Source organism: Lucilia sericata, unplaced genomic scaffold (assembly GCF_015586225.1).
Source record: "Lucilia sericata isolate MDLA Ls3-8-SP2 unplaced genomic scaffold, ASM1558622v1 Contig000333F_arrow, whole genome shotgun sequence".
NCBI lineage: Eukaryota > Metazoa > Arthropoda > Insecta > Diptera > Calliphoridae > Lucilia > Lucilia sericata.
The window spans coordinates 3274-28437 of NW_023994354.1; the positions used below are offsets into that span (position 1 = coordinate 3274).

The 25164-nt window shown below is 30.0% G+C and overlaps 6 protein-coding genes and 1 pseudogene across 6 annotated transcripts; 4 read left to right on the top strand and 3 right to left on the bottom strand.

Annotated features, from left to right (window-relative positions):
* Positions 1 to 883: 883 nt before the first annotated feature.
* On the top strand, positions 884 to 2201 carry LOC119603760 (protein takeout-like). The gene is made up of 5 exons (XM_037955922.1): positions 884 to 1151; positions 1215 to 1307; positions 1366 to 1519; positions 1583 to 1716; positions 1799 to 2201. The coding sequence occupies exons 1-5, from the start codon at positions 1058 to 1060 to the stop codon at positions 2128 to 2130; spliced, it is 807 nt and encodes a 268-aa protein (XP_037811850.1). The 5' UTR covers positions 884 to 1057; the 3' UTR covers positions 2131 to 2201.
* Positions 2202 to 4105: 1904 nt separating this feature from the next.
* LOC119603750 (circadian clock-controlled protein daywake-like) lies at positions 4106 to 5805 on the top strand. The gene is made up of 5 exons (XM_037955910.1): positions 4106 to 4410; positions 4484 to 4576; positions 4640 to 4793; positions 4869 to 5002; positions 5121 to 5805. The coding sequence occupies exons 1-5, from the start codon at positions 4323 to 4325 to the stop codon at positions 5450 to 5452; spliced, it is 801 nt and encodes a 266-aa protein (XP_037811838.1). The 5' UTR covers positions 4106 to 4322; the 3' UTR covers positions 5453 to 5805.
* Positions 5806 to 7868: 2063 nt separating this feature from the next.
* LOC119603754 (circadian clock-controlled protein daywake-like) lies at positions 7869 to 9204 on the top strand. The gene is made up of 5 exons (XM_037955916.1): positions 7869 to 8119; positions 8214 to 8306; positions 8379 to 8532; positions 8606 to 8739; positions 8806 to 9204. The coding sequence occupies exons 1-5, from the start codon at positions 8026 to 8028 to the stop codon at positions 9135 to 9137; spliced, it is 807 nt and encodes a 268-aa protein (XP_037811844.1). The 5' UTR covers positions 7869 to 8025; the 3' UTR covers positions 9138 to 9204.
* Positions 9205 to 10771: 1567 nt separating this feature from the next.
* Positions 10772 to 12215, top strand: LOC119603751 (circadian clock-controlled protein daywake-like). The gene is made up of 5 exons (XM_037955911.1): positions 10772 to 10975; positions 11042 to 11134; positions 11210 to 11363; positions 11423 to 11556; positions 11664 to 12215. The coding sequence occupies exons 1-5, from the start codon at positions 10891 to 10893 to the stop codon at positions 11993 to 11995; spliced, it is 798 nt and encodes a 265-aa protein (XP_037811839.1). The 5' UTR covers positions 10772 to 10890; the 3' UTR covers positions 11996 to 12215.
* Positions 12216 to 13857: 1642 nt separating this feature from the next.
* On the bottom strand, positions 13858 to 14274 carry LOC119603757 (annotated as a pseudogene).
* A 189-nt stretch (positions 14275 to 14463) lies between these two features.
* On the bottom strand, positions 14464 to 21682 carry LOC119603758. The gene is given in 14 exon segments (XM_037955920.1): positions 14464 to 14524; positions 14582 to 14734; positions 16712 to 16988; positions 17055 to 17188; positions 17261 to 17414; positions 17487 to 17579; positions 17673 to 17779; positions 20212 to 20219; positions 20343 to 20524; positions 20527 to 20670; positions 20789 to 20922; positions 20998 to 21151; positions 21215 to 21307; positions 21381 to 21682. Coding segments are annotated over 14 exon segments (1782 nt in total). The 5' UTR covers positions 21469 to 21682.
* A 1907-nt stretch (positions 21683 to 23589) lies between these two features.
* Positions 23590 to 24908, bottom strand: LOC119603761 (protein takeout-like). The gene is made up of 5 exons (XM_037955923.1): positions 24641 to 24908; positions 24484 to 24576; positions 24272 to 24425; positions 24075 to 24208; positions 23590 to 23992 (listed from the first exon to the last, which is right to left on the bottom strand). The coding sequence occupies exons 1-5, from the start codon at positions 24732 to 24734 to the stop codon at positions 23661 to 23663; spliced, it is 807 nt and encodes a 268-aa protein (XP_037811851.1). The 5' UTR covers positions 24735 to 24908; the 3' UTR covers positions 23590 to 23660.
* Between the last annotated feature and the right edge of the window lie 256 nt (positions 24909 to 25164).

Here is a 25164-nt window from a genome sequence, read left to right on the forward strand (position 1 = left end):
TTACAGAAATAAATTTGGTACTTTTGGGAAATTCGAACGTTTAAGGTCTAAAAATCAAAAAAAATACTAAAGAGGCGTAAATTTGGTATTCAAAGTAATTGCGAGTGGCCCCCGGCAGGTTAATGATTAGTGTTAATTCTCACATGAGACACTGGTTAAGGAGCCCACAGCAGGCCGATAGAAACCTAGGTGTATCCTTTGGAGTAACTAACTAACTAAGAACTAACGAACGAACGAACGAACGAACGAACGAACGAACTAACGAACGAACGAACGAACGAACGAACGAACGAACGAACGAACGAACGAACGAACTAACGAACTAACTAACGAACGAACGAACTAACTAACTAACTAACTAACGAACTAACTAACTAACTAACTAACGAACTAACTAACTAACTAACTAACTAACTAACTAACTAACTAACTAACTAACTAACTAACTAACTAACTAACTAACTAACTAACTAACTAACTAACTAACTAACTAACTAACTAACTAACTAACTAACTAACTAACTAACTAACAACCAACTAACTAACTAACTTACTAACAAAAAACGGACCTGAAAAAACAAGAAGCATAGATCGTTTTTATAGTGAGTAAAATGTACTTTATTATAATAAGTTAATGAGAGTATTCACATGCTATCCTTTTATACATTTTTAATACAAACTTCGGTTTAACTTTGATGAGGATAGCGAAGCACCCACGATAAGTTAGTTATTAACATAAACTGTGACATGCCTTCATTGCAATTTCTTTTATGTTATTTACCAAATGTTCTATTGATGTTTACGCTAGATAAACAAGTTCATTGTGGACTAAGAAATAAAATAAAGATTTAAATTTAATTATAATACATATATTCTTATAATGAATTTCTTTTGTTTTTGCATTTCTTTAATAAACAGTTATGAAAGTAATACCAATTGTTTAAAGGTTAAAACAGTTTAAAAAAGAGTTTAGTATTTCAAGTGCAACGAACAGTAGGAGTTCATAAAAATTACTGCAACTGCCACCATTTTATAAATAAGAAAGGACATTAACATAATGAAAAATTCATTAAAAATCTATGCCGTTTTGGCCATAACAACAGTTGTCGTAATACAAACTGCAAGAGCTGCCAAATTTTTGCCCAACAAACGTAAGTATAAAAATAAAAGAAATTTAAATAATAAAAGAAAAATAATTGATTTTTTCCTTTTAGCCGATTTCATAGTACCCTGTTATTTACAGGATCCACAATTTAACAAATGTTATGCCAAAAACTTTGAGGGAATTTATCGCGAATGGAAAGATGGTAGGTTATTAGAAGTTTATTAAGCGATAAATTAATTTCGTATTTTTGAACTTTTAAGGCTTACCTGGTTTAAAGGAAGCTGGCTCCTATGATCCTTTATATGTTAAACGTGTGGTTATTGCTCAAGATGCCAATAATCCAGTGGCCTTAAATGCTGAACTTATTAATCTGGTTATAACAGGAGTCAGTCAAATGCAGGTTCAAGATGCCAGGTTGGTTATTATTTCAATTAAAAAAAATATTTAACACTTTTTTGAAACATTTTCTTTTCCTAGTTTTAATCCCAAATCACTGAAATCAACTCTTAAATTATTTGTGCCAAAGTTACGCTTTGATTCAGACTATAAACTAAAAGGACGCATTTTGAACTTGGCCTTGAATGGCAATGGCAAATCTCTAATTGAAATTGGTAAGTTTGTCTTGAGTTATTTTAATATTTAGTAAATCCTACGTAAAATTCTGAAAAAATATTATGTTTGTAAACCTCCCAGATAATTTCGTTTTAATACTCAACATCCAATTAAAATTGCGTGATGAACATGGTTTAACCTTTACCGATATTGATAAATTGCATTTGGATATTAAAGATGTTGGTGGCTTTCATGTACATTTTGATAATCTTTTTAATGGTCAAAAGGACTTAGAGGACACTACAAATGCTGTATTCAATGATAATTGGCGTGATTTTTATGAAGTTTTACGTCCCGCTATCAGAGAGGCTGTTGAATTTATCATGAAAGATCGTCTATCAAAGGCATACAGTTATGTACCGGGCAATTACTTTATTGCCGATGTACCTAGTGCTGCCCAGCATAGTGGTTAATATAGAGTAATTATTCTCTTAAATTTACAAAATAAAGTTAATTTGTGAAAACTGAATTTGGCGTAAAACAACAAACTATATATATATTCTGGATTCAAGTAAGATTCTAAAGTCTAAATGTATTTGTCCGTCAAAATAAACTACTTACGTGTCTGATTATATGAAAGCCATTATATAAGCACTTAAAAGTAAGTAAATAATAGTCACTGAAAAGCAAGTTATTGCTTAAGTACAAGTCATTACCGAGTTTTTGCTGCGATGTTTTTCATTGTTATAATTCAATGACATATCTTTTTGAAATTATTGATTAAAATTTTTTTTAATTTAATTCTATTTTAATTTCTTATTTGGCAATTAACCTAAATCAAGGTTAATTTAAAAAACATTAATAGAGTTCGTTGAAATATATTGAATTGCATTATATTTCAAATGTACAATTGAAGCAAATTAATAATGCAATTTATTCAAAATTAGAATTTATTAAACTAGAGAGGGTATTCACAATTTGTTGCAAATAAATTTTTTTTTTTCTATAACATTTATTTTTAGAAAATTTTTCAAATTGTAAATCAAATGTCAGTCGAGTGATAAATACTGACTTGAAACTTTTAAGAAATTTTAGTGATTTTTTCATATTAGGTTCTTGTATAGATCGAACTTTACGGAATGCGTAAATTGGATTAGAGTAAATATGGCGTCAACAGGGGTTAACATATTTACCGACTGTCAGAAAGCAATTAGTGTGATGTTAGGAGATATGTTTGGACCTAAGACCGTATTGGATTGTACGAAAACATTAACCGAATACTCACACAGAGGCAAGCTTTGCATTATAAGGAAATCCGGCCACTCGGAAGTCGTCGGCAACGAAAGAGCGAATTTATTTGCTTTAAAGTGATGGATGAGGTAATTAACTTGACGAACGCAAAACTATTCAACGCAAAAAGGTCCAATTTAAAAATATGAACGAGAGAATCCCATAAGGCCTCTTGGAGTAATAAGATGGTGGGTAGAACCACAAAGAAATTATAACGAGACTAGGAAGAGAAGCCATCTCATAATGAGTAAGTCTGAGATCAGTATGATGGTTCGTATTTCGAGTAGATTACACACAAGATTACGGGCAGAACTATTGGACGTTTAGTTTCAGATGAACATAGAGGAAGTGGAAGGAACTGTTAAACTCACTACAACTTTCTTTGCCACTGTCAGGCATTCGTCGAAATTTTTGGGAATGATATTACTGAAGATATAACATCCCTCTCTATAACACTTAGGAATACCACTGAACTTAGGTTCTGAACATCTTACGATAATACCTTCATGGATCACTATATAAGGTCATTGCATTTGTCGATATTAGATGCAAATATTTTGGGAATGATATTACTCAAGATATAATATCCCACTCGAACACTCGAACTTAGGAATTAAGTCCACGAAACTGAGTTTTTGAATATTGGACGATAATACCTTCATTGATCACTATATAAGGTTTTTGTTTCACCAACAAATATTTTCCATGAAAAGGGGTGCACAACAGGTCGCATAATGGACTAGCTGCATTTTTCCTATCAAACTAACCTAACCTAACTATTGGATTGTATCTTACTACCAATATTTTTAATCGACTTTTTCAGAAGAAATCTTCTTTAGAAGGTCTTACTAAGGAGCCTTAGAATTTCATTAGGATAACTATATTTAAGTTTTTTAAGTCAATTGTCAGGGTTGGGCTGGGATTCAAGAGTGATAGTTTGACAGTACTCAGCTAACATGTTGCATCGAACATAATTATAACAATCGGTTTTCTATAATACAGATATCTTAAATAAAATATGTAAGTTAGGTGTAATCAATATTTAACGATAATTATGATGAACGTTCAGAACCCTAAATAATAAATAAAAATTTATATCTTTATCACAAAAGATTCAAAAAAATACTAGAAAAACAAGTTAATTCAGAAGTTCAAATAAAACAATACAACAAATTAATGGAAATTTTAATAAATAAAATTGTTCAAATCAATATTTGTTTATTATTAAAATACCGAATGTAATACATAATATTTAAGCTAAAATCAATTATATAAATTTAGTCTTCCAACAGGAGTAAACAATAAAAGTCATACACAGCGGCCGTCTTTATAGAAAGCTATAAAAAGGAACAACAATAAAATAACCTATTCGATAATGAAGGTTTTATATCAAATTTTTAGCATCCTGGTGATAGCAACAGCTGTTGCCGTTACCAATGCAGCTAAATATTTGGCAAATAAACGTAAGTTGAGGAAAGAAATCTAAAGTAAAAGACAAATACTTAATAATTTCTGTTATTTTTTTCCCCCTAACAGCTGACTATTTGACACCCTGTTATCTACAGGATCCCAACTTTAACACCTGTTTTACCAAAAACTTTCAAGTGCTTTATACCGAGTGGAAGGATGGTAAAGTTTAAAATAAAATATTTTACTTTCAAAACTTAAAGATATAATTCTATTGATTGACAGGTATACCCGGTTTCAAGGCGGCTGGTACATTTGATCCTCTCTATGTAAAACGTATTGTTATTACACAAGATGCCAATAGTCAATTGGCTTTAAATGCTGATCTTTCCAATGTTGTTATAACTGGTACCAGTAAAATGGTCGCTCAAGAAATCAAGTGGGTTATCAAAATACTATTGTTTTTAAGGTTTCAGCAGTTTTATTTAGACATTTTTTTCTTAATTTATTACAGATTCGATATAAAATCATTAAGTTATTATGTTAAATTATTAGCACCAAAATTACGTCTTGATTTCGATTATAAACTTAATGGACGTATTTTAAATTTACCTTTAAAAAGCAGTGGCAAGGCTTTTATGGAAGTTGGTAAGTTTGACGGCTAAAAACAATAGGAATTTATAGTTTATAGATTTTTAAAATCTTATAACCGACATTATTTTTCAATATTCTTAATAAAACTTTTTTAATTTTATCTATTTCCTAGATAATTTTGTAATGATTCTTAAACTACAAGTTAAACTACGTGATGAACATGGTTTCACCTTTACCGATATAGAAAAATTACATCTGGATATTAAAGATGTTGGCGGTTTTCATGTATATTTCGATAATCTTTTTAATGGTCAAAAAGATTTAGAGGACAGTATAAATGGTGTGTTCAATGAGAATTGGCGTGAATTTTATCAAATTGAAAGACCCGCTATAACAAAATCCGTTCAAGAGATTATGAAAGATCGTCTATCAAAGGTATTCAGTTATGTGCCAGGCAATTATTTCATTGCTGATATACCAACTGCTGCTCAATATAATGGTTAACGATAGTTATTGTCGTGAATACATATTTTAAGAATGAAAAATAATATAAAAGTGAAATATTAAAATAATAATTTTCGTAAAGAAATATTAATTACAGGTTATCAACCTAATATTTTATAGACAATTAAGTAAGTCTGATTAATTGCTATTATTTGAAAAATTCTTAAAACAAGTTTTAAGAAGATAATATTAAACAGCTGGTCTTATAGTATCTCACTTTCTTATTAGATTTAGCCCATATTTATAACTATTAACCGCAGTCAAGGTTAATTTTAAAGGTAATAGAGTTCATTTGAGTATCTGAACAATATTTAAAATGTATAATAAAAGTAAATTAATTATTATACATTATATCTAAAATTTGTATTTATTAAGTGAAAGGGTTATAGTCATAAATTAGAAACTCTTCAGATGACAGTTTCGAAACAGTTCAATTTCATACTTTTATCAATTTTGTTACACAAATTTTAAAATTTTAAGAAAGTCTCCACGTGACTTATGGACAGAAAAGAAGGGAATAAAATAGTAAATAAATTAGGTGGATATCTCTTACAGAATAGCGTTACCTGCGATTTGAAGATTGGGAATTTCGGAGAAAAAATTTTTTTGTTAAAATTTTTGAAAAACCAGGCTTTATTCTCTACTGTTATGTATTTCATATAATACCTTCTCGGAATATACAATTCAACATATATCAGAAGTTTTAGCAAAATCGAATAGTGTTTATGGGTTAACATACGAAGGTCAAACTCAAGCTATAAAATATTGCTAAAATGTATTGAAACTTTAGTAAAATATTATTTGGTTTTACACCGATTTAAATGAAACTTAAGAAAAATATACATATAATGAAGACCCGTATTTATCGAAATTAACCCTTAAACGTTAATATATTTTTATTCGAAATATATTTCTTTAGTTTTACAATATTATTACAAATATAACACCGTCCGACAAAAAGAGAAAAAATCGTTAGACATGAACCATGAACGTCTGAAACTCAAAATTTTAATGGAGAAAAACTGCGCTTTTAGTTTTTCATTTCGTGAACCTGTGTCAATTTTAAAGGACTTCAATTATTTAATAAATAAATAATAGTGTTTTTTAGGGTTCTATAGTTGAAACGAAAAGTCGACTTTTCGACTTTTTTCATTTAGTTAAAAGTCGACTTTTCGACTTTTTGCATTTTATGAAAAGTCGATTTTTCGACTTTTCGACTATTTTCATTTAATTAAAAGTCGACTTTTTGACTATAAGTATTTTATAAATAGTCGACTTTTCGACTTTTTCCGACTTTTTGACTATTTTCGACTTCTTTCGACTATTTTTGGACTTTTTTCGAGTTTTTCCAACAATTTCAGAGTTTTTTACTTTTTTTCCACTTTTTTTAAAATTTTCGACTATTTTTGACTTGTTTCTACAATTTTCGTGTTTTCGACTTTTTCCGACTTTTCGACTTTTTTCGACTTTCTTCGACTTTTTTCGACCTATCGACTTTTTTCGACTTTTCGACTTTTATTAACAAAACCGACTTTTTTCACAGACGATAGTCGAGTTATCGACTTTTTTCGACAAAAAGTCGATTGTTCGATTATTCGAAAGTCGATTTTTAGAACCCTAGTGCTTTTCATATCTTTGATATTTATGGATCAATTTTGATTGCTTTAAATAGAAAAAATTGTTGAAAGCATGTCTGATAGAACCGGTAGATTCTAATACTAGTGTTCTAGTCTGTTAGTCGGAAAGTCATATTTTCACTTCCCACCAGAGACTCTCATAAAGGTGCAAGCTCGAACGTACTCTATCGTAATTTCAACAAATGGAACAGAGGTTCTACTACCAACATTTCGATGTATTACAGACGGAATAACAAAATTAATTTTAGATTTTGAGTTCATATACATATGTATGTATGTTCAAGATCTAAAGCTTTAATATTTGCTTTTAATTCTAAAAACACATAATTTTTCTTCACTCTCTAACTAAATAAATACTATCACATAACTAATTAAAATATTAAAAGATTCTAAATTAAAAGATACTAGAAAAACAAGATCGCTAAGAAGCATAATTAAAATCTAACTAAAATTTTAACAAAGAAATGCTCTAATGAATATTTCTTTACTCTGCACCATCCTAGTTGTGAGGCATACTTATATACTCATAGTAAAGTAGAAAATTTTTCTCTCAAAAAATCCAAAAATTTATTGGAAAACCAACCTATTAAGGATATTTATAAGAACTAGCAAGCTATTCCGTTAAAGGTATTTATAAGCGAAATAGTATAATAGGTGTAGGGTAACATAAGAACAGTGTAGACCGTCTAAACTAACTAGTTGTTGTTTTAAATATAGTATATAGAATAATATAGTTATGAATACAAAATATTTAAACATAAAATTAATAAAATGACTGCAGTATTTTGATTGAAGCAAGCATATCAGAAGGTGTATCACTACGTCAACCTCTGATCCACACACATTTTTTCGCCAAAAAAAAAAAGCTATTTCCAGCAGCAACAGCATTTTAAACTATAAAAAAGAGGAAAACAATAAAACAGAAAAATTTACATAATGAATGTGACACTTAAAATCCTTGACATCCTGGTCATAATAACAGCTGTTGCAGTTTCCACAGTTAATGCAGCAAAATTTTTGTCCAACAAACGTAAGCACAAAACAACAATAAAATTATATAAATTATAAAAATACTAAAGATCAAGATACGAACAATAAATACATTTTATAATACCTATTTACAGCCGACTTCTTAATACCCTGTCGTTTGCAGGATCCAGATTTTGGCAAATGTTTTAGCAAAAATTTTCAAGTGATATTTCGCGAGTGGAAGTCTGGTAAAGTTTTTCACAACATATAATTATAAAACAAAAATAAGTAGAAATTCTTTATTGGACTCCAAATTATAGGCATACCTGGTTATAAAGCTGCCGGTTCCTTTGATCCTATATATGTTAAACGTATTTTGTTTTCTCAAGATCCCAAAAATCCTGTGGCATTAAATGTTGATCTTTCTAATGTGGTGGTAACTGGCGCCAGTAATATGATCGTTCAAGAAATCAGGTTTGTTTTTCAGACTTCCACCAAGCATTCAAATATGTATGTGTTAAAATAAATTTTCGTTTTTTTATTACAGTTTCGATGCAAAAACATTAGTTTTACATGCTAAATTATTAGTGCCAAAATTGCAGTTTGCTTTCGATTATAAGATTAATGGACAAATATTAAATTTAGTTTTAAAAAGTCATGGCAAGGGTTTCTTCAAAATTGGTAAGTTTGGTCAAATTTAAATTTGGTGATCATTCTAACAAAAACTTCTGGAATTATTTTAAACAGAGAATTTGGGCATGATCCTTAACGTACAACTTAAGTTGCGCGACGAACATGGTTTCACATTTGGCGATGTCGAAAAATTACATATGGATGTTACAAATATAGGAGGTGTACATACACAATTTGATAATCTTTTCAATGGTCAGAAGGATATAGAGGATAGTACAAATACTCTTATAAATGAGAATTGGCGAGATTTTTATGAAATTTTACGACCCGCTGTAACAGAAGCCGTACAGGAGATAATGAAGGATCGACTAAAAAAGTCACTCGGTTATGTACCTTTAAATTATTTCATAGAAGATATACCAACTGCTGCTGTTCACTATGGTTAAAGTATTAAGTATTTTTGTGTTGTAAAACGGTTTTGCATGGAATGAATAAAAACTGATCTAAGAGATAGTTCATTTCTTTTCATACCCTTCACGTTCGTGAGTTTGTCATTCCGTTTGTAATTTCCTCAATAAAGACCCTATAAAGTAAACATATTCTGGATCCTTTAGCAAAGTCGATTAAGCCATGTCCTGTCTAATCTATAGTCTAGTCTATAGTCTAGTCTATAGTCTAGTCTATAGTCTAGTCTATAGTCTAGTCTATAGTCTAGTCTATAGTCTAGGTCTATAGTCTAGTCTATAGTCTAGTCTATAGTCTAGTTCTATAGTCTAGTCTATAGTCTAGTCTATAGTCTAGTCTATAGTCTAGTCTATAGTCTAGTCTATAGTCTAGTCTATAGTCTAGTCTATAGTCTAGTCTATAGTCTAGTCTATAGTCTAGTCTATAGTCTAGTCTATAGTCTAGTCTATAGTCTAGTCTATAGTCTAGTCTATAGTCTAGTCTATAGTCTAGTCTATAGTCTAGTCTATAGTCTAGTCTATAGTCTAGTCTATAGTCTAGTCTATAGTCTAGTCTATAGTCTAGTCTATAGTCCTAAGTCTATAGTCTAGTCTATAGTCTAGTCTATAGTCTAGTCTATAGTCTAGTCTATAGTCTAGTCTATAGTCTAGTCTATAGTCTAGTCTATAGTCTAGTCTTCTAGCTATCTAGTCTATAGTCTAGTCTATAGTCTAGTCTATAGTCTAGTCTATAGTCTAGTCTATAGTCTAGTCTATAGTCCCTAGTCCTATAGTCTAGTCTATAGTCCTAGTCTTAGTCTAGTCTATATCTGGTCTATAGTCTAGTCCATAGTCTAGTCTATAGTCTAGTCCTATAGTCTAGTCTATAGTCTAGTCTATAGTCTAGTCATATAGTCTAGTCTATAGCTCCTAGTCTATAGTCTAGTCTATAGTCCTAGTCTATAGTCTAGTCTAGAGTCTAGTCTATAGTCTAGGTCGATAGTCCTCAGTCTATAGTCTAGTCTATAGTCTAGTCTATAGTCTAGTCTATGTCCTAGTCTTAGTCTAGCGTAGTCTAGTCTATAGTCTAGTCTATATTCTAGTTAGTCATAGTCTATAGTCTAGTCTATAGTCTAGTCTATAGGTCTAGTCTAGTCTATCTAGTCTAGTCTATAGTCTAGTCTATAGTCTAGTCTATAGTCTAGTCTATAGTCTAGTCTAGTCGTCTTAGTTCTATAGTGTAGTCTATAGTCTAGTCTAGTCTAGTCTATAGACTAGACTATAGTCTAGTCTATAGTCTAGTCTATAGTCTAGTCTATAGTTTAGTCTATAGACTAGACTATAGAATAAAATAAAATTTATTATCTGTGATATGCCTAAATAGAAAACAAAAAAACAATAAATTCTTTACAAAAAAAATCTAAAACAAGAAGACACACTAGAAAACAAGTTTTGTTTGAGAACTTAAACATAAAACAAAATAAACATTTTAATTGAAATTATAATAAACAAATCACATAATTATTTACTTTTTTTTTTTTTTTTTTGTTATTACTTATGAATTTATAAGATGCAGTTATGAAAGTAAGACAAAATAATTTAAGATAAAAACAATGAAATGAGTTCAGTATATCAACTGCAACAAACAATAGAAGGTCGTGTCACTGCCTCAGTCACTAACCCACACAAAAATTCAAAAACAAGGATAATTGTATTTCAATAGCTGCAAAACAATAAAACAAACAAAATAGACAGAATGAAAGTTTTATTTAAATGTTTTGTTATCCTGGTTGTAACAGCAGTGTGCAACGTCAAGGCTGGAAAATATTTAGAAGAGAAACGTTAGTAGTCGAAATATAAAAAAACTAATAGTGAAGAGATAAACTTTATTTCGTCTCTCCTTTCAGCCGATATTTTAATACCCTGTCAGTTGCAGGATACAGCTTTTAGCAAATGTTTTGGTCGAAACTTTCAAGCGATTTTTCATGAGTGGAAAGATGGTAAAGTTTGAATAAAATTTTATTTTCTTGGAATTTAAATACAATTTTGAATTACTGTTAAATGTTTGATTTAAGGTATACCTGGCTTTAAGGAAGGTGGTTCCTTTGATCCTTTATATGTAAAGCGTATTGTTATTGCTCAAAATGACAATAATCCTTTGGCTATAAATGCTGATTTGAAAAATATGGTTATAACAGGAGCCAGTGGCATAGTGGTAAAGGATGCCCAGTATGTTTTTTATATGAAAAAGGAAGATTATTTATCTATAAGTTAACTTTTATTTACAGTTTCAATCCCAATACATTATTTTCAAAAATTAAACTTTTTGTGCCAAAATTACGCTTTGACACGGATTACAAACTTAAAGGACATATTATAAATTTGGCTATAAATGGTAATGGCAAGGCTTTCTTTGAAGTAGGTAAGTTCTAAAGAGTTTAGAAGTTAATGACAACATTAAAGAAAAAAAGTTTCTCAATATTCTCTTATTATTTATTAATCCAAAATCCCCCAATTTTTTTCTCACAGAAAATTTCACCATGTTACTCAACATACAGTTGAAACTACGTGATGAACACGGTTACACATTTACCGATATCGATAAATTAAAACTGGATATTTTAGAAGTTGGTGGCTTTCGTGTACGTTTCGATAATCTTTTCAATGGCCAACAGGTTTTGGAGGAAAGTACAAATGCTGTATTTAATGAAAATTGGCGTGACTTTTTCGAAGTTTTACGACCAGCTATAACAGGTTCGGTTGAGGCTGTCATGAAAGATCGTTTGTCTAAGGCCTACGGTTATATACCGGCTAATTATTTTATTGAAGATATACCCAGAGCTGCCGAACATAGCGGTTAATAATTCGGTAATAGTTTTTAGTAAAATATTAAGTAGTTATTAAATAAGATTTGGAAATAGATAAAATAAATAAATCATATATAAGTGTTATCATATTCAGCTATGCCGAATCTAATCATTAAATCATAAGTCGTAAAGAATAAAAATAATTTCGAATGTGGACCCATATATTGACTGCGATCATTAGAATAATATGAACGCTATTGGCATAAAGCCTTCACTGAGGAATTGCTCCAATTATGGACCAAGTACTTCCGAAATTATTAATTTATAATATTTTAAACTGAATTCTGTAAGAGGGTTTATATGGGTGTAAGTTAAACTATGAACCGATCATCACAAAAGTAGGTATCATGAATGTATTTAGATTCGATTCCTATAGAAAATAGTTTGTGTAGAATTTCATAATTACACCGACAACTTAAAGCCAGTTTAAGTTTTTATGTTAGTTATGAACGTTAGTCATTTTCCAAAGGGGACCCATGCACCGATTACTTATGGACCGATCGTCATAAAATTTTATAGAGAGATTTCATTAAATATAAATTTTGTTTATCTAAAATTTCATTAATATGTTCACATTTTTAAGCCAGCTTTGAGCTTTAAATTTAGGGTCTTATATGGGAGGTAGAGTATGGACCCATCCTCATAAACATTGTAGAGAGATTTCGGTTAATATAAAACTGGTTTATATTGAATTCATTGCTAAAATGATAAGCGTTCTGTCATTTTCTGGGGGGTGGTCTTTTATGGGTGTACACAGAGGGAAAAGAAATATACACGCTTGGTACCAAAATTGGCACCAAAGAGTTTGTAATTTTTCAATAACAACCGTTGTCAAAGTATATACATACGTACGACAACACTATGTCGCAACGTTGTCAACATTGCAACAATTCGTTGTCGAAATCTAAATTTTTACACATACGTTGTCTAAATGTTAACAAACGTGGTAAGCTCCACTATTGGCAACGGATTGTTTGCAATAGTGAACTTACCACGTTTGTTAATATTTAGACAACGTATGTGTAAAAAATTTAGATTTCGACAACGAATTGTTGCAATGTTGACAACGTTGCGACATAGTGTTGTCGTACGTATGTACATACTTTGACAAACGGTTGTTATTGAAAAATTACAAACTCTTTGGTGCCAATTTGGTACCAAGCGTGTATATTTCTTTTTCCCTCTGTGTACAACCCATAAAAGACCACCCCCCAGAAAATGACAGAACGCTTATCATTTTAGCAATGAAATTCAATATAAACCAGTTTTATATTAACCGAAATCTCTCTACAATGTTTTATGAGGATGGGTCCATACTCTACCTCCCATATAAGACCCTAAATTTAAAGCTCAAAGCTGGCTTAAAAATGTGAACATATTAATGAAATTTTAGATAAACAAAATTTATATTTAATGAAATCTCTCTATAAAATTTTATGACGATCGGTCCATAAGTAATCGGTGCATGGGTCCCCTTTGGAAAATGACTAACGTTCATAACTAACATAAAAACCTTAAACTGGCTTTAAGTTGTCGGTGTAATTATGAAATTCTACACAAACTATTTTCTATAGGAATCGAATCTAAATACATTCATGATACCTACTTTTGTGATGATCGGTTCATAGTTTAACTTACACCCATATAAACCCTCTTACAGAATTCAGTTTAAAATATTATAAATTAATAATTTCGGAAGTACTTGGTCCATAATTGGAGCAATTCCTCAGTGAAGGCTTTATGCCAATAGCGTTCATATTATTCTAATGATCGCAGTCAATATATGGGTCCACATTCGAATTATTTTTATTCTTTACGACTTATGATTTAATGATTAGATTCGGCATAGCTGAATATGATAACACTTATATATGATTTATTTATTTTATCTATTTCCAAATCTTATTTAATAACTACTTAATATTTTACTAAAAACTATTACCGAATTATTAACCGCTATGTTCGGCAGCTCTGGGTATATCTTCAATAAAATAATTAGCCGGTATATAACCGTAGGCCTTAGACAAACGATCTTTCATGACAGCCTCAACCGAACCTGTTATAGCTGGTCGTAAAACTTCGAAAAAGTCACGCCAATTTTCATTAAATACAGCATTTGTACTTTCCTCCAAAAACCTGTTGGCCATTGAAAAGATTATCGAAACGTACACGAAAGCCACCAACTTCTAAAATATCCAGTTTTAATTTATCGATATCGGTAAATGTGTAACCGTGTTCATCACGTAGTTTCAACTGTATGTTGAGTAACATGGTGAAATTTCTGTGAGAAAAAAATTGGGGGATTTTGGATTAATAAATAATAAGAGAATATTGAGAAACTTTTTTTCTTTAATGTTGTCATTAACTTCTAAACTCTTTAGAACTTACCTACTTCAAAGAAAGCCTTGCCATTACCATTTATAGCCAAATTTATAATATGTCCTTTAAGTTTGTAATCCGTGTCAAAGCGTTAATTTTGGCACAAAAAGTTTAATTTTTGAAAATAATGTATTGGGATTGAAACTGTAAATAAAGTAACTTATAGATAAAATAATCTTCCTTTTCATATAAAAAACATACTGGGCATCCTTTACCACTATGCCACTGGCTCCTGTTATAACCATATTTTTCAAATCAGCATTTATAGCCAAAGGATTATTGTCATTTTGAGCAATAACAATACGCTTTACATATAAAGGATCAAAGGAACCACCTTCCTTAAAGCCAGGATACCTTAAATCAAACATTTAACAGTAATTCAAAATTGTATTTAAATTCCAAGAAATAAAATTTTATTCAAACTTTACCATCTTTCCACTCATGAAAAATCGCTTGAAAGTTTCGACCAAAACATTTGCTAAAAGCTGTATCCTGCAACTGACAGGGTATTAAATATCGGCTGAAAGGAGAGACGAAATAAAGTTTATCTCTTCACTATTAGTTTTTTTATATTTCGACTACTAACGTTTCTCTTCTAAATATTTTCCAGCCTTGACGTTGCACACTGCTGTTACAACCAGGATAACAAAACATTTAAATAAAACTTTCATTCTGTCTATTTTGTTTGTTTTATTGTTTTGCAGCTATTGAAATACAATTATCCTTGTTTTTGAATTTTTGTGTGGGTTAGTGACTGAGGCAGTGACACGACCTTCTATTGTTTGTTGCAGTTGATATACTGAACTCATTTCATTGTTTTTATCTTAAATTATTTTGTCTTACTTTCATAACTGCATCTTATAAATTCATAAGTAATAACAAAAAAAAAAAAAAAGTAAATAATTATGTGAATTTGTTTATTATAATTTCAATTAAAATGTTTATTTTGTTTTATGTTTAAGTTCTCAACAAAACTTGTTTTCTAGTGTGTCTTCTTGTTTTAGATTTTTTTTGTAAAGAATTTATTGTTTTTTTGTTTTCTATTTAGGCATATCACAGAATAATAAATTTTATTTTATTCTATAGTCTAGTCTATAGACTAAACTATAGACTAGACTATAGACTAGACTATAGACTAGACTATAGTCTAGTCTATAGACTAGACTATAGACTAGACTATAGACTACACTATAGACTAGACTATAGACTAGACTATAGACTAGACTATAGACTAGACTATAGACTAGACTATAGACTAGACTATAGACTAGACTATAGACTAGACTATAGACTAGACTATAGACTAGACTATAGACTAGACTATAGACTAGACTATAGACTAGACTATAGACTGGACTATAGACTAGACTATAGACTAGACTATCTAGACTATAGACTAGACTATAGACTAGACTATAGACTAGACTATAGACTAGACTATAGACTAGACTATAGACTAGACTATAGACTAGACTATAGACTAGACTATAGACTAGACTATAGACTAGACTATAGACTAGACTATAGACTAGACTATAGACTAGACTATAGACTAGACTATAGACTAGACTATAGACTAGACTATAGACTAGACTATAGACTAGACTATAGACTAGACTATAGACTAGACTATAGACTAGACTATAGACTAGACTATAGACTAGACTATAGACTAGACTATAGACTAGACTATAGACTAGACTATAGACTAGACTATAGACTAGACTATAGACTAGACTATAGACTAGACTATAGACTAGACTATAGACTAGACTATAGACTAGACTATAGACTAGACTATAGACTAGACTATAGACTAGACTATAGACTAGACTATAGACTAGACTATAGACTAGACTATAGACTAGACTATAGACTAGACTATAGACTAGACTATAGACTAGACTATAGACTAGACTATAGACTAGACTATAGACTAGACTATAGACTAGACTATAGACTAGACTATAGACTAGACTATAGACTAGACTATAGACTAGACTATAGACTAAAGACTAGACTATAAGACTATAGAGCTATAGGACGACTATAGACAGATATAGACTAGACTATAGATTAGACAGGACATGGCTTAATCGACTTTGCTAAAGGATCCAGGAATATGTTTTACTTTTATAGGTCTTTATTGAGGAAATTACAACGGAATGACAAACTCACGAAACGTGAAGGGTATGAAAAGAAATGAACTATCTCTCTAGATCAGTTTTTATTCATTCCATGCAAAACCGTTTTACAACACAAAATACTTAATACTTTAACCATAGTGAACAGCAGCAAGTGGTATATCTTCTATGAAATAATTTAAGGTACATAACCCGAGTGACTTTTTTAGTCGATCCTTTCATTATCTCCTGTACGGCTTCTGTTACAGCGGGTCGTAAAATTTCATAAAAATCTCGCCAATTCTCATTTATAAGAGTATTTGTACTATCCTCTATATCCTTCTGACCATTGAAAAGATTATCAAATTGTGTATGTACACCTCCTATATTTGTAACATCCATATGTAATTTTTCGACATCGCCAAATGTGAAACCATGTTCGTCGCGCAACTTAAGTTGTACGTTAAGGATCATGCCCAAATTCTCTGTTTAAAATAATTCCAGAAGTTTTTGTTAGAATGATCACCAAATTTAAATTTGACCAAACTTACCAATTTTGAAGAAACCCTTGCCATGACTTTTTAAAACTAAATTTAATATTTGTCCATTAATCTTATAATCGAAAGCAAACTGCAATTTTGGCACTAATAATTTAGCATGTAAAACTAATGTTTTTGCATCGAAACTGTAATAAAAAACGAAAATTTATTTTAACACATACATATTTGAATGCTTGGTGGAAGTCTGAAAAACAAACCTGATTTCTTGAACGATCATATTACTGGCGCCAGTTACCACCACATTAGAAAGATCAACATTTAATGCCACAGGATTTTTGGGATCTTGAGAAAACAAAATACGTTTAACATATATAGGATCAAAGGAACCGGCAGCTTTATAACCAGGTATGCCTATAATTTGGAGTCCAATAAAGAATTTCTACTTATTTTTGTTTTATAATTATATGTTGTGAAAAACTTTACCAGACTTCCACTCGCGAAATATCACTTGAAAATTTTTGCTAAAACATTTGCCAAAATCTGGATCCTGCAAACGACAGGGTATTAAGAAGTCGGCTGTAAATAGGTATTATAAAATGTATTTATTGTTCGTATCTTGATCTTAGTATTTTTATAATTTATATAATTTTATTGTTGTTTTGTGCTTACGTTTGTTGGACAAAAATTTTGCTGCATTAACTGTGGAAACTGCAACAGCTGTTATTATGACCAGGATGTCAAGGATTTTAAGTGTCACATTCATTATGTAAATTTTTCTGTTTTATTGTTTTCCTCTTTTTTATAGTTTAAAATGCTGTTGCTGCTGGAAATAGCTTTTTTTTTTTTGGCGAAAAAATGTGTGTGGATCAGAGGTTGACGTAGTGATACACCTTCTGATATGCTTGCTTCAATCAAAATACTGCAGTCATTTTATTAATTTTATGTTTAAATATTTTGTATTCATAACTATATTATTCTATATACTATATTTAAAACAACAACTAGTTAGTTTAGACGGTCTACACTGTTCTTATGTTACCCTACACCTATTATACTATTTCGCTTATAAATACCTTTAACGGAATAGCTTGCTAGTTCTTATAAATATCCTTAATAGGTTGGTTTTCCAATAAATTTTTGGATTTTTTGAGAGAAAAATTTTCTACTTTACTATGAGTATATAAGTATGCCTCACAACTAGGATGGTGCAGAGTAAAGAAATATTCATTAGAGCATTTCTTTGTTAAAATTTTAGTTAGATTTTAATTATGCTTCTTAGCGATCTTGTTTTTCTAGTATCTTTTTAATTTAGAATCTTTTAATATTTTAATTAGTTATGTGATAGTATTTATTTAGTTAGAGAGTGAAGAAAAATTATGTGTTTTTAGAATTAAAAGCAAATATTAAAGCTTTAGATCTTGAACATACATACATATGTATATGAACTCAAAATCTAAAATTAATTTTGTTATTCCGTCTGTAATACATCGAAATGTTGGTAGTAGAACCTCTGTTCCATTTGTTGAAATTACGATAGAGTACGTTCGAGCTTGCACCTTTATGAGAGTCTCTGGTGGGAAGTGAAAATATGACTTTCCGACTAACAGACTAGAACACTAGTATTAGAATCTACCGGTTCTATCAGACATGCTTTCAACAATTTTTTCTATTTAAAGCAATCAAAATTGATCCATAAATATCAAAGATATGAAAAGCACTAGGGTTCTAAAAATCGACTTTCGAATAATCGAACAATCGACTTTTTGTCGAAAAAAGTCGATAACTCGACTATCGTCTGTGAAAAAGTCGGTTTTGTTAATAAAAGTCGAAAAGTCGAAAAAAGTCGATAGGTCGAAAAAAGTCGAAGAAAGTCGAAAAAAGTCGAAAAGTCGGAAAAAGTCGAAAACACGAAAATTGTAGAAACAAGTCAAAAATAGTCGAAAATTTTAAAAAAGTGGAAAAAAAGTAAAAAACTCTGAAATTGTTGGAAAAACTCGAAAAAAGTCCAAAAATAGTCGAAAGAAGTCGAAAATAGTCAAAAAGTCGGAAAAAGTCGAAAAGTCGACTATTTATAAAATACTTATAGTCAAAAAGTCGACTTTTAATTAAATGAAAATAGTCGAAAAGTCGAAAAATCGACTTTTCATAAAATGCAAAAAGTCGAAAAGTCGACTTTTAACTAAATGAAAAAAGTCGAAAAGTCGACTTTTCGTTTCAACTATAGAACCCTAAAAAACACTATTATTTATTTATTAAATAATTGAAGTCCTTTAAAATTGACACAGGTTCACGAAATGAAAAACTAAAAGCGCAGTTTTTCTCCATTAAAATTTTGAGTTTCAGACGTTCATGGTTCATGTCTAACGATTTTTTCTCTTTTTGTCGGACGGTGTTATATTTGTAATAATATTGTAAAACTAAAGAAATATATTTCGAATAAAAATATATTAACGTTTAAGGGTTAATTTCGATAAATACGGGTCTTCATTATATGTATATTTTTCTTAAGTTTCATTTAAATCGGTGTAAAACCAAATAATATTTTACTAAAGTTTCAATACATTTTAGCAATATTTTATAGCTTGAGTTTGACCTTCGTATGTTAACCCATAAACACTATTCGATTTTGCTAAAACTTCTGATATATGTTGAATTGTATATTCCGAGAAGGTATTATATGAAATACATAACAGTAGAGAATAAAGCCTGGTTTTTCAAAAATTTTAACAAAAAAATTTTTTCTCCGAAATTCCCAATCTTCAAATCGCAGGTAACGCTATTCTGTAAGAGATATCCACCTAATTTATTTACTATTTTATTCCCTTCTTTTCTGTCCATAAGTCACGTGGAGACTTTCTTAAAATTTTAAAATTTGTGTAACAAAATTGATAAAAGTATGAAATTGAACTGTTTCGAAACTGTCATCTGAAGAGTTTCTAATTTATGACTATAACCCTTTCACTTAATAAATACAAATTTTAGATATAATGTATAATAATTAATTTACTTTTATTATACATTTTAAATATTGTTCAGATACTCAAATGAACTCTATTACCTTTAAAATTAACCTTGACTGCGGTTAATAGTTATAAATATGGGCTAAATCTAATAAGAAAGTGAGATACTATAAGACCAGCTGTTTAATATTATCTTCTTAAAACTTGTTTTAAGAATTTTTCAAATAATAGCAATTAATCAGACTTACTTAATTGTCTATAAAATATTAGGTTGATAACCTGTAATTAATATTTCTTTACGAAAATTATTATTTTAATATTTCACTTTTATATTATTTTTCATTCTTAAAATATGTATTCACGACAATAACTATCGTTAACCATTATATTGAGCAGCAGTTGGTATATCAGCAATGAAATAATTGCCTGGCACATAACTGAATACCTTTGATAGACGATCTTTCATAATCTCTTGAACGGATTTTGTTATAGCGGGTCTTTCAATTTGATAAAATTCACGCCAATTCTCATTGAACACACCATTTATACTGTCCTCTAAATCTTTTGACCATTAAAAAGATTATCGAAATATACATGAAAACCGCCAACATCTTTAATATCCAGATGTAATTTTTCTATATCGGTAAAGGTGAAACCATGTTCATCACGTAGTTTAACTTGTAGTTTAAGAATCATTACAAAATTATCTAGGAAATAGATAAAATTAAAAAAGTTTTATTAAGAATATTGAAAAATAATGTCGGTTATAAGATTTTAAAAATCTATAAACTATAAATTCCTATTGTTTTTAGCCGTCAAACTTACCAACTTCCATAAAAGCCTTGCCACTGCTTTTTAAAGGTAAATTTAAAATACGTCCATTAAGTTTATAATCGAAATCAAGACGTAATTTTGGTGCTAATAATTTAACATAATAACTTAATGATTTTATATCGAATCTGTAATAAATTAAGAAAAAAATGTCTAAATAAAACTGCTGAAACCTTAAAAACAATAGTATTTTGATAACCCACTTGATTTCTTGAGCGACCATTTTACTGGTACCAGTTATAACAACATTGGAAAGATCAGCATTTAAAGCCAATTGACTATTGGCATCTTGTGTAATAACAATACGTTTTACATAGAGAGGATCAAATGTACCAGCCGCCTTGAAACCGGGTATACCTGTCAATCAATAGAATTATATCTTTAAGTTTTGAAAGTAAAATATTTTATTTTAAACTTTACCATCCTTCCACTCGGTATAAAGCACTTGAAAGTTTTTGGTAAAACAGGTGTTAAAGTTGGGATCCTGTAGATAACAGGGTGTCAAATAGTCAGCTGTTAGGGGGAAAAAAATAACAGAAATTATTAAGTATTTGTCTTTTACTTTAGATTTCTTTCCTCAACTTACGTTTATTTGCCAAATATTTAGCTGCATTGGTAACGGCAACAGCTGTTGCTATCACCAGGATGCTAAAAATTTGATATAAAACCTTCATTATCGAATAGGTTATTTTATTGTTGTTCCTTTTTATAGCTTTCTATAAAGACGGCCGCTGTGTATGACTTTTATTGTTTACTCCTGTTGGAAGACTAAATTTATATAATTGATTTTAGCTTAAATATTATGTATTACATTCGGTATTTTAATAATAAACAAATATTGATTTGAACAATTTTATTTATTAAAATTTCCATTAATTTGTTGTATTGTTTTATTTGAACTTCTGAATTAACTTGTTTTTCTAGTATTTTTTTGAATCTTTTGTGATAAAGATATAAATTTTTATTTATTATTTAGGGTTCTGAACGTTCATCATAATTATCGTTAAATATTGATTACACCTAACTTACATATTTTATTTAAGATATCTGTATTATAGAAAACCGATTGTTATAATTATGTTCGATGCAACATGTTAGCTGAGTACTGTCAAACTATCACTCTTGAATCCCAGCCCAACCCTGACAATTGACTTAAAAAACTTAAATATAGTTATCCTAATGAAATTCTAAGGCTCCTTAGTAAGACCTTCTAAAGAAGATTTCTTCTGAAAAAGTCGATTAAAAATATTGGTAGTAAGATACAATCCAATAGTTAGGTTAGGTTAGTTTGATAGGAAAAATGCAGCTAGTCCATTATGCGACCTGTTGTGCACCCCTTTTCATGGAAAATATTTGTTGGTGAAACAAAAACCTTATATAGTGATCAATGAAGGTATTATCGTCCAATATTCAAAAACTCAGTTTCGTGGACTTAATTCCTAAGTTCGAGTGTTCGAGTGGGATATTATATCTTGAGTAATATCATTCCCAAAATATTTGCATCTAATATCGACAAATGCAATGACCTTATATAGTGATCCATGAAGGTATTATCGTAAGATGTTCAGAACCTAAGTTCAGTGGTATTCCTAAGTGTTATAGAGAGGGATGTTATATCTTCAGTAATATCATTCCCAAAAATTTCGACGAATGCCTGACAGTGGCAAAGAAAGTTGTAGTGAGTTTAACAGTTCCTTCCACTTCCTCTATGTTCATCTGAAACTAAACGTCCAATAGTTCTGCCCGTAATCTTGTGTGTAATCTACTCGAAATACGAACCATCATACTGATCTCAGACTTACTCATTATGAGATGGCTTCTCTTCCTAGTCTCGTTATAATTTCTTTGTGGTTCTACCCACCATCTTATTACTCCAAGAGGCCTTATGGGATTCTCTCGTTCATATTTTTAAATTGGACCTTTTTGCGTTGAATAGTTTTGCGTTCGTCAAGTTAATTACCTCATCCATCACTTTAAAGCAAATAAATTCGCTCTTTCGTTGCCGACGACTTCCGAGTGGCCGGATTTCCTTATAATGCAAAGCTTGCCTCTGTGTGAGTATTCGGTTAATGTTTTCGTACAATCCAATACGGTCTTAGGTCCAAACATATCTCCTAACATCACACTAATTGCTTTCTGACAGTCGGTAAATATGTTAACCCCTGTTGACGCCATATTTACTCTAATCCAATTTACGCATTCCGTAAAGTTCGATCTATACAAGAACCTAATATGAAAAAATCACTAAAATTTCTTAAAAGTTTCAAGTCAGTATTTATCACTCGACTGACATTTGATTTACAATTTGAAAAATTTTCTAAAAATAAATGTTATAGAAAAAAAAAAATTTATTTGCAACAAATTGTGAATACCCTCTCTAGTTTAATAAATTCTAATTTTGAATAAATTGCATTATTAATTTGCTTCAATTGTACATTTGAAATATAATGCAATTCAATATATTTCAACGAACTCTATTAATGTTTTTTAAATTAACCTTGATTTAGGTTAATTGCCAAATAAGAAATTAAAATAGAATTAAATTAAAAAAAATTTTAATCAATAATTTCAAAAAGATATGTCATTGAATTATAACAATGAAAAACATCGCAGCAAAAACTCGGTAATGACTTGTACTTAAGCAATAACTTGCTTTTCAGTGACTATTATTTACTTACTTTTAAGTGCTTATATAATGGCTTTCATATAATCAGACACGTAAGTAGTTTATTTTGACGGACAAATACATTTAGACTTTAGAATCTTACTTGAATCCAGAATATATATATAGTTTGTTGTTTTACGCCAAATTCAGTTTTCACAAATTAACTTTATTTTGTAAATTTAAGAGAATAATTACTCTATATTAACCACTATGCTGGGCAGCACTAGGTACATCGGCAATAAAGTAATTGCCCGGTACATAACTGTATGCCTTTGATAGACGATCTTTCATGATAAATTCAACAGCCTCTCTGATAGCGGGACGTAAAACTTCATAAAAATCACGCCAATTATCATTGAATACAGCATTTGTAGTGTCCTCTAAGTCCTTTTGACCATTAAAAAGATTATCAAAATGTACATGAAAGCCACCAACATCTTTAATATCCAAATGCAATTTATCAATATCGGTAAAGGTTAAACCATGTTCATCACGCAATTTTAATTGGATGTTGAGTATTAAAACGAAATTATCTGGGAGGTTTACAAACATAATATTTTTTCAGAATTTTACGTAGGATTTACTAAATATTAAAATAACTCAAGACAAACTTACCAATTTCAATTAGAGATTTGCCATTGCCATTCAAGGCCAAGTTCAAAATGCGTCCTTTTAGTTTATAGTCTGAATCAAAGCGTAACTTTGGCACAAATAATTTAAGAGTTGATTTCAGTGATTTGGGATTAAAACTAGGAAAAGAAAATGTTTCAAAAAAGTGTTAAATATTTTTTTTAATTGAAATAATAACCAACCTGGCATCTTGAACCTGCATTTGACTGACTCCTGTTATAACCAGATTAATAAGTTCAGCATTTAAGGCCACTGGATTATTGGCATCTTGAGCAATAACCACACGTTTAACATATAAAGGATCATAGGAGCCAGCTTCCTTTAAACCAGGTAAGCCTTAAAAGTTCAAAAATACGAAATTAATTTATCGCTTAATAAACTTCTAATAACCTACCATCTTTCCATTCGCGATAAATTCCCTCAAAGTTTTTGGCATAACATTTGTTAAATTGTGGATCCTGTAAATAACAGGGTACTATGAAATCGGCTAAAAGGAAAAAATCAATTATTTTTCTTTTATTATTTAAATTTCTTTTATTTTTTATACTTACGTTTGTTGGGCAAAAATTTGGCAGCTCTTGCAGTTTGTATTACGACAACTGTTGTTATGGCCAAAACGGCATAGATTTTTAATGAATTTTTCATTATGTTAATGTCCTTTCTTATTTATAAAATGGTGGCAGTTGCAGTAATTTTTATGAACTCCTACTGTTCGTTGCACTTGAAATACTAAACTCTTTTTTAAACTGTTTTAACCTTTAAACAATTGGTATTACTTTCATAACTGTTTATTAAAGAAATGCAAAAACAAAAGAAATTCATTATAAGAATATATGTATTATAATTAAATTTAAATCTTTATTTTATTTCTTAGTCCACAATGAACTTGTTTATCTAGCGTAAACATCAATAGAACATTTGGTAAATAACATAAAAGAAATTGCAATGAAGGCATGTCACAGTTTATGTTAATAACTAACTTATCGTGGGTGCTTCGCTATCCTCATCAAAGTTAAACCGAAGTTTGTATTAAAAATGTATAAAAGGATAGCATGTGAATACTCTCATTAACTTA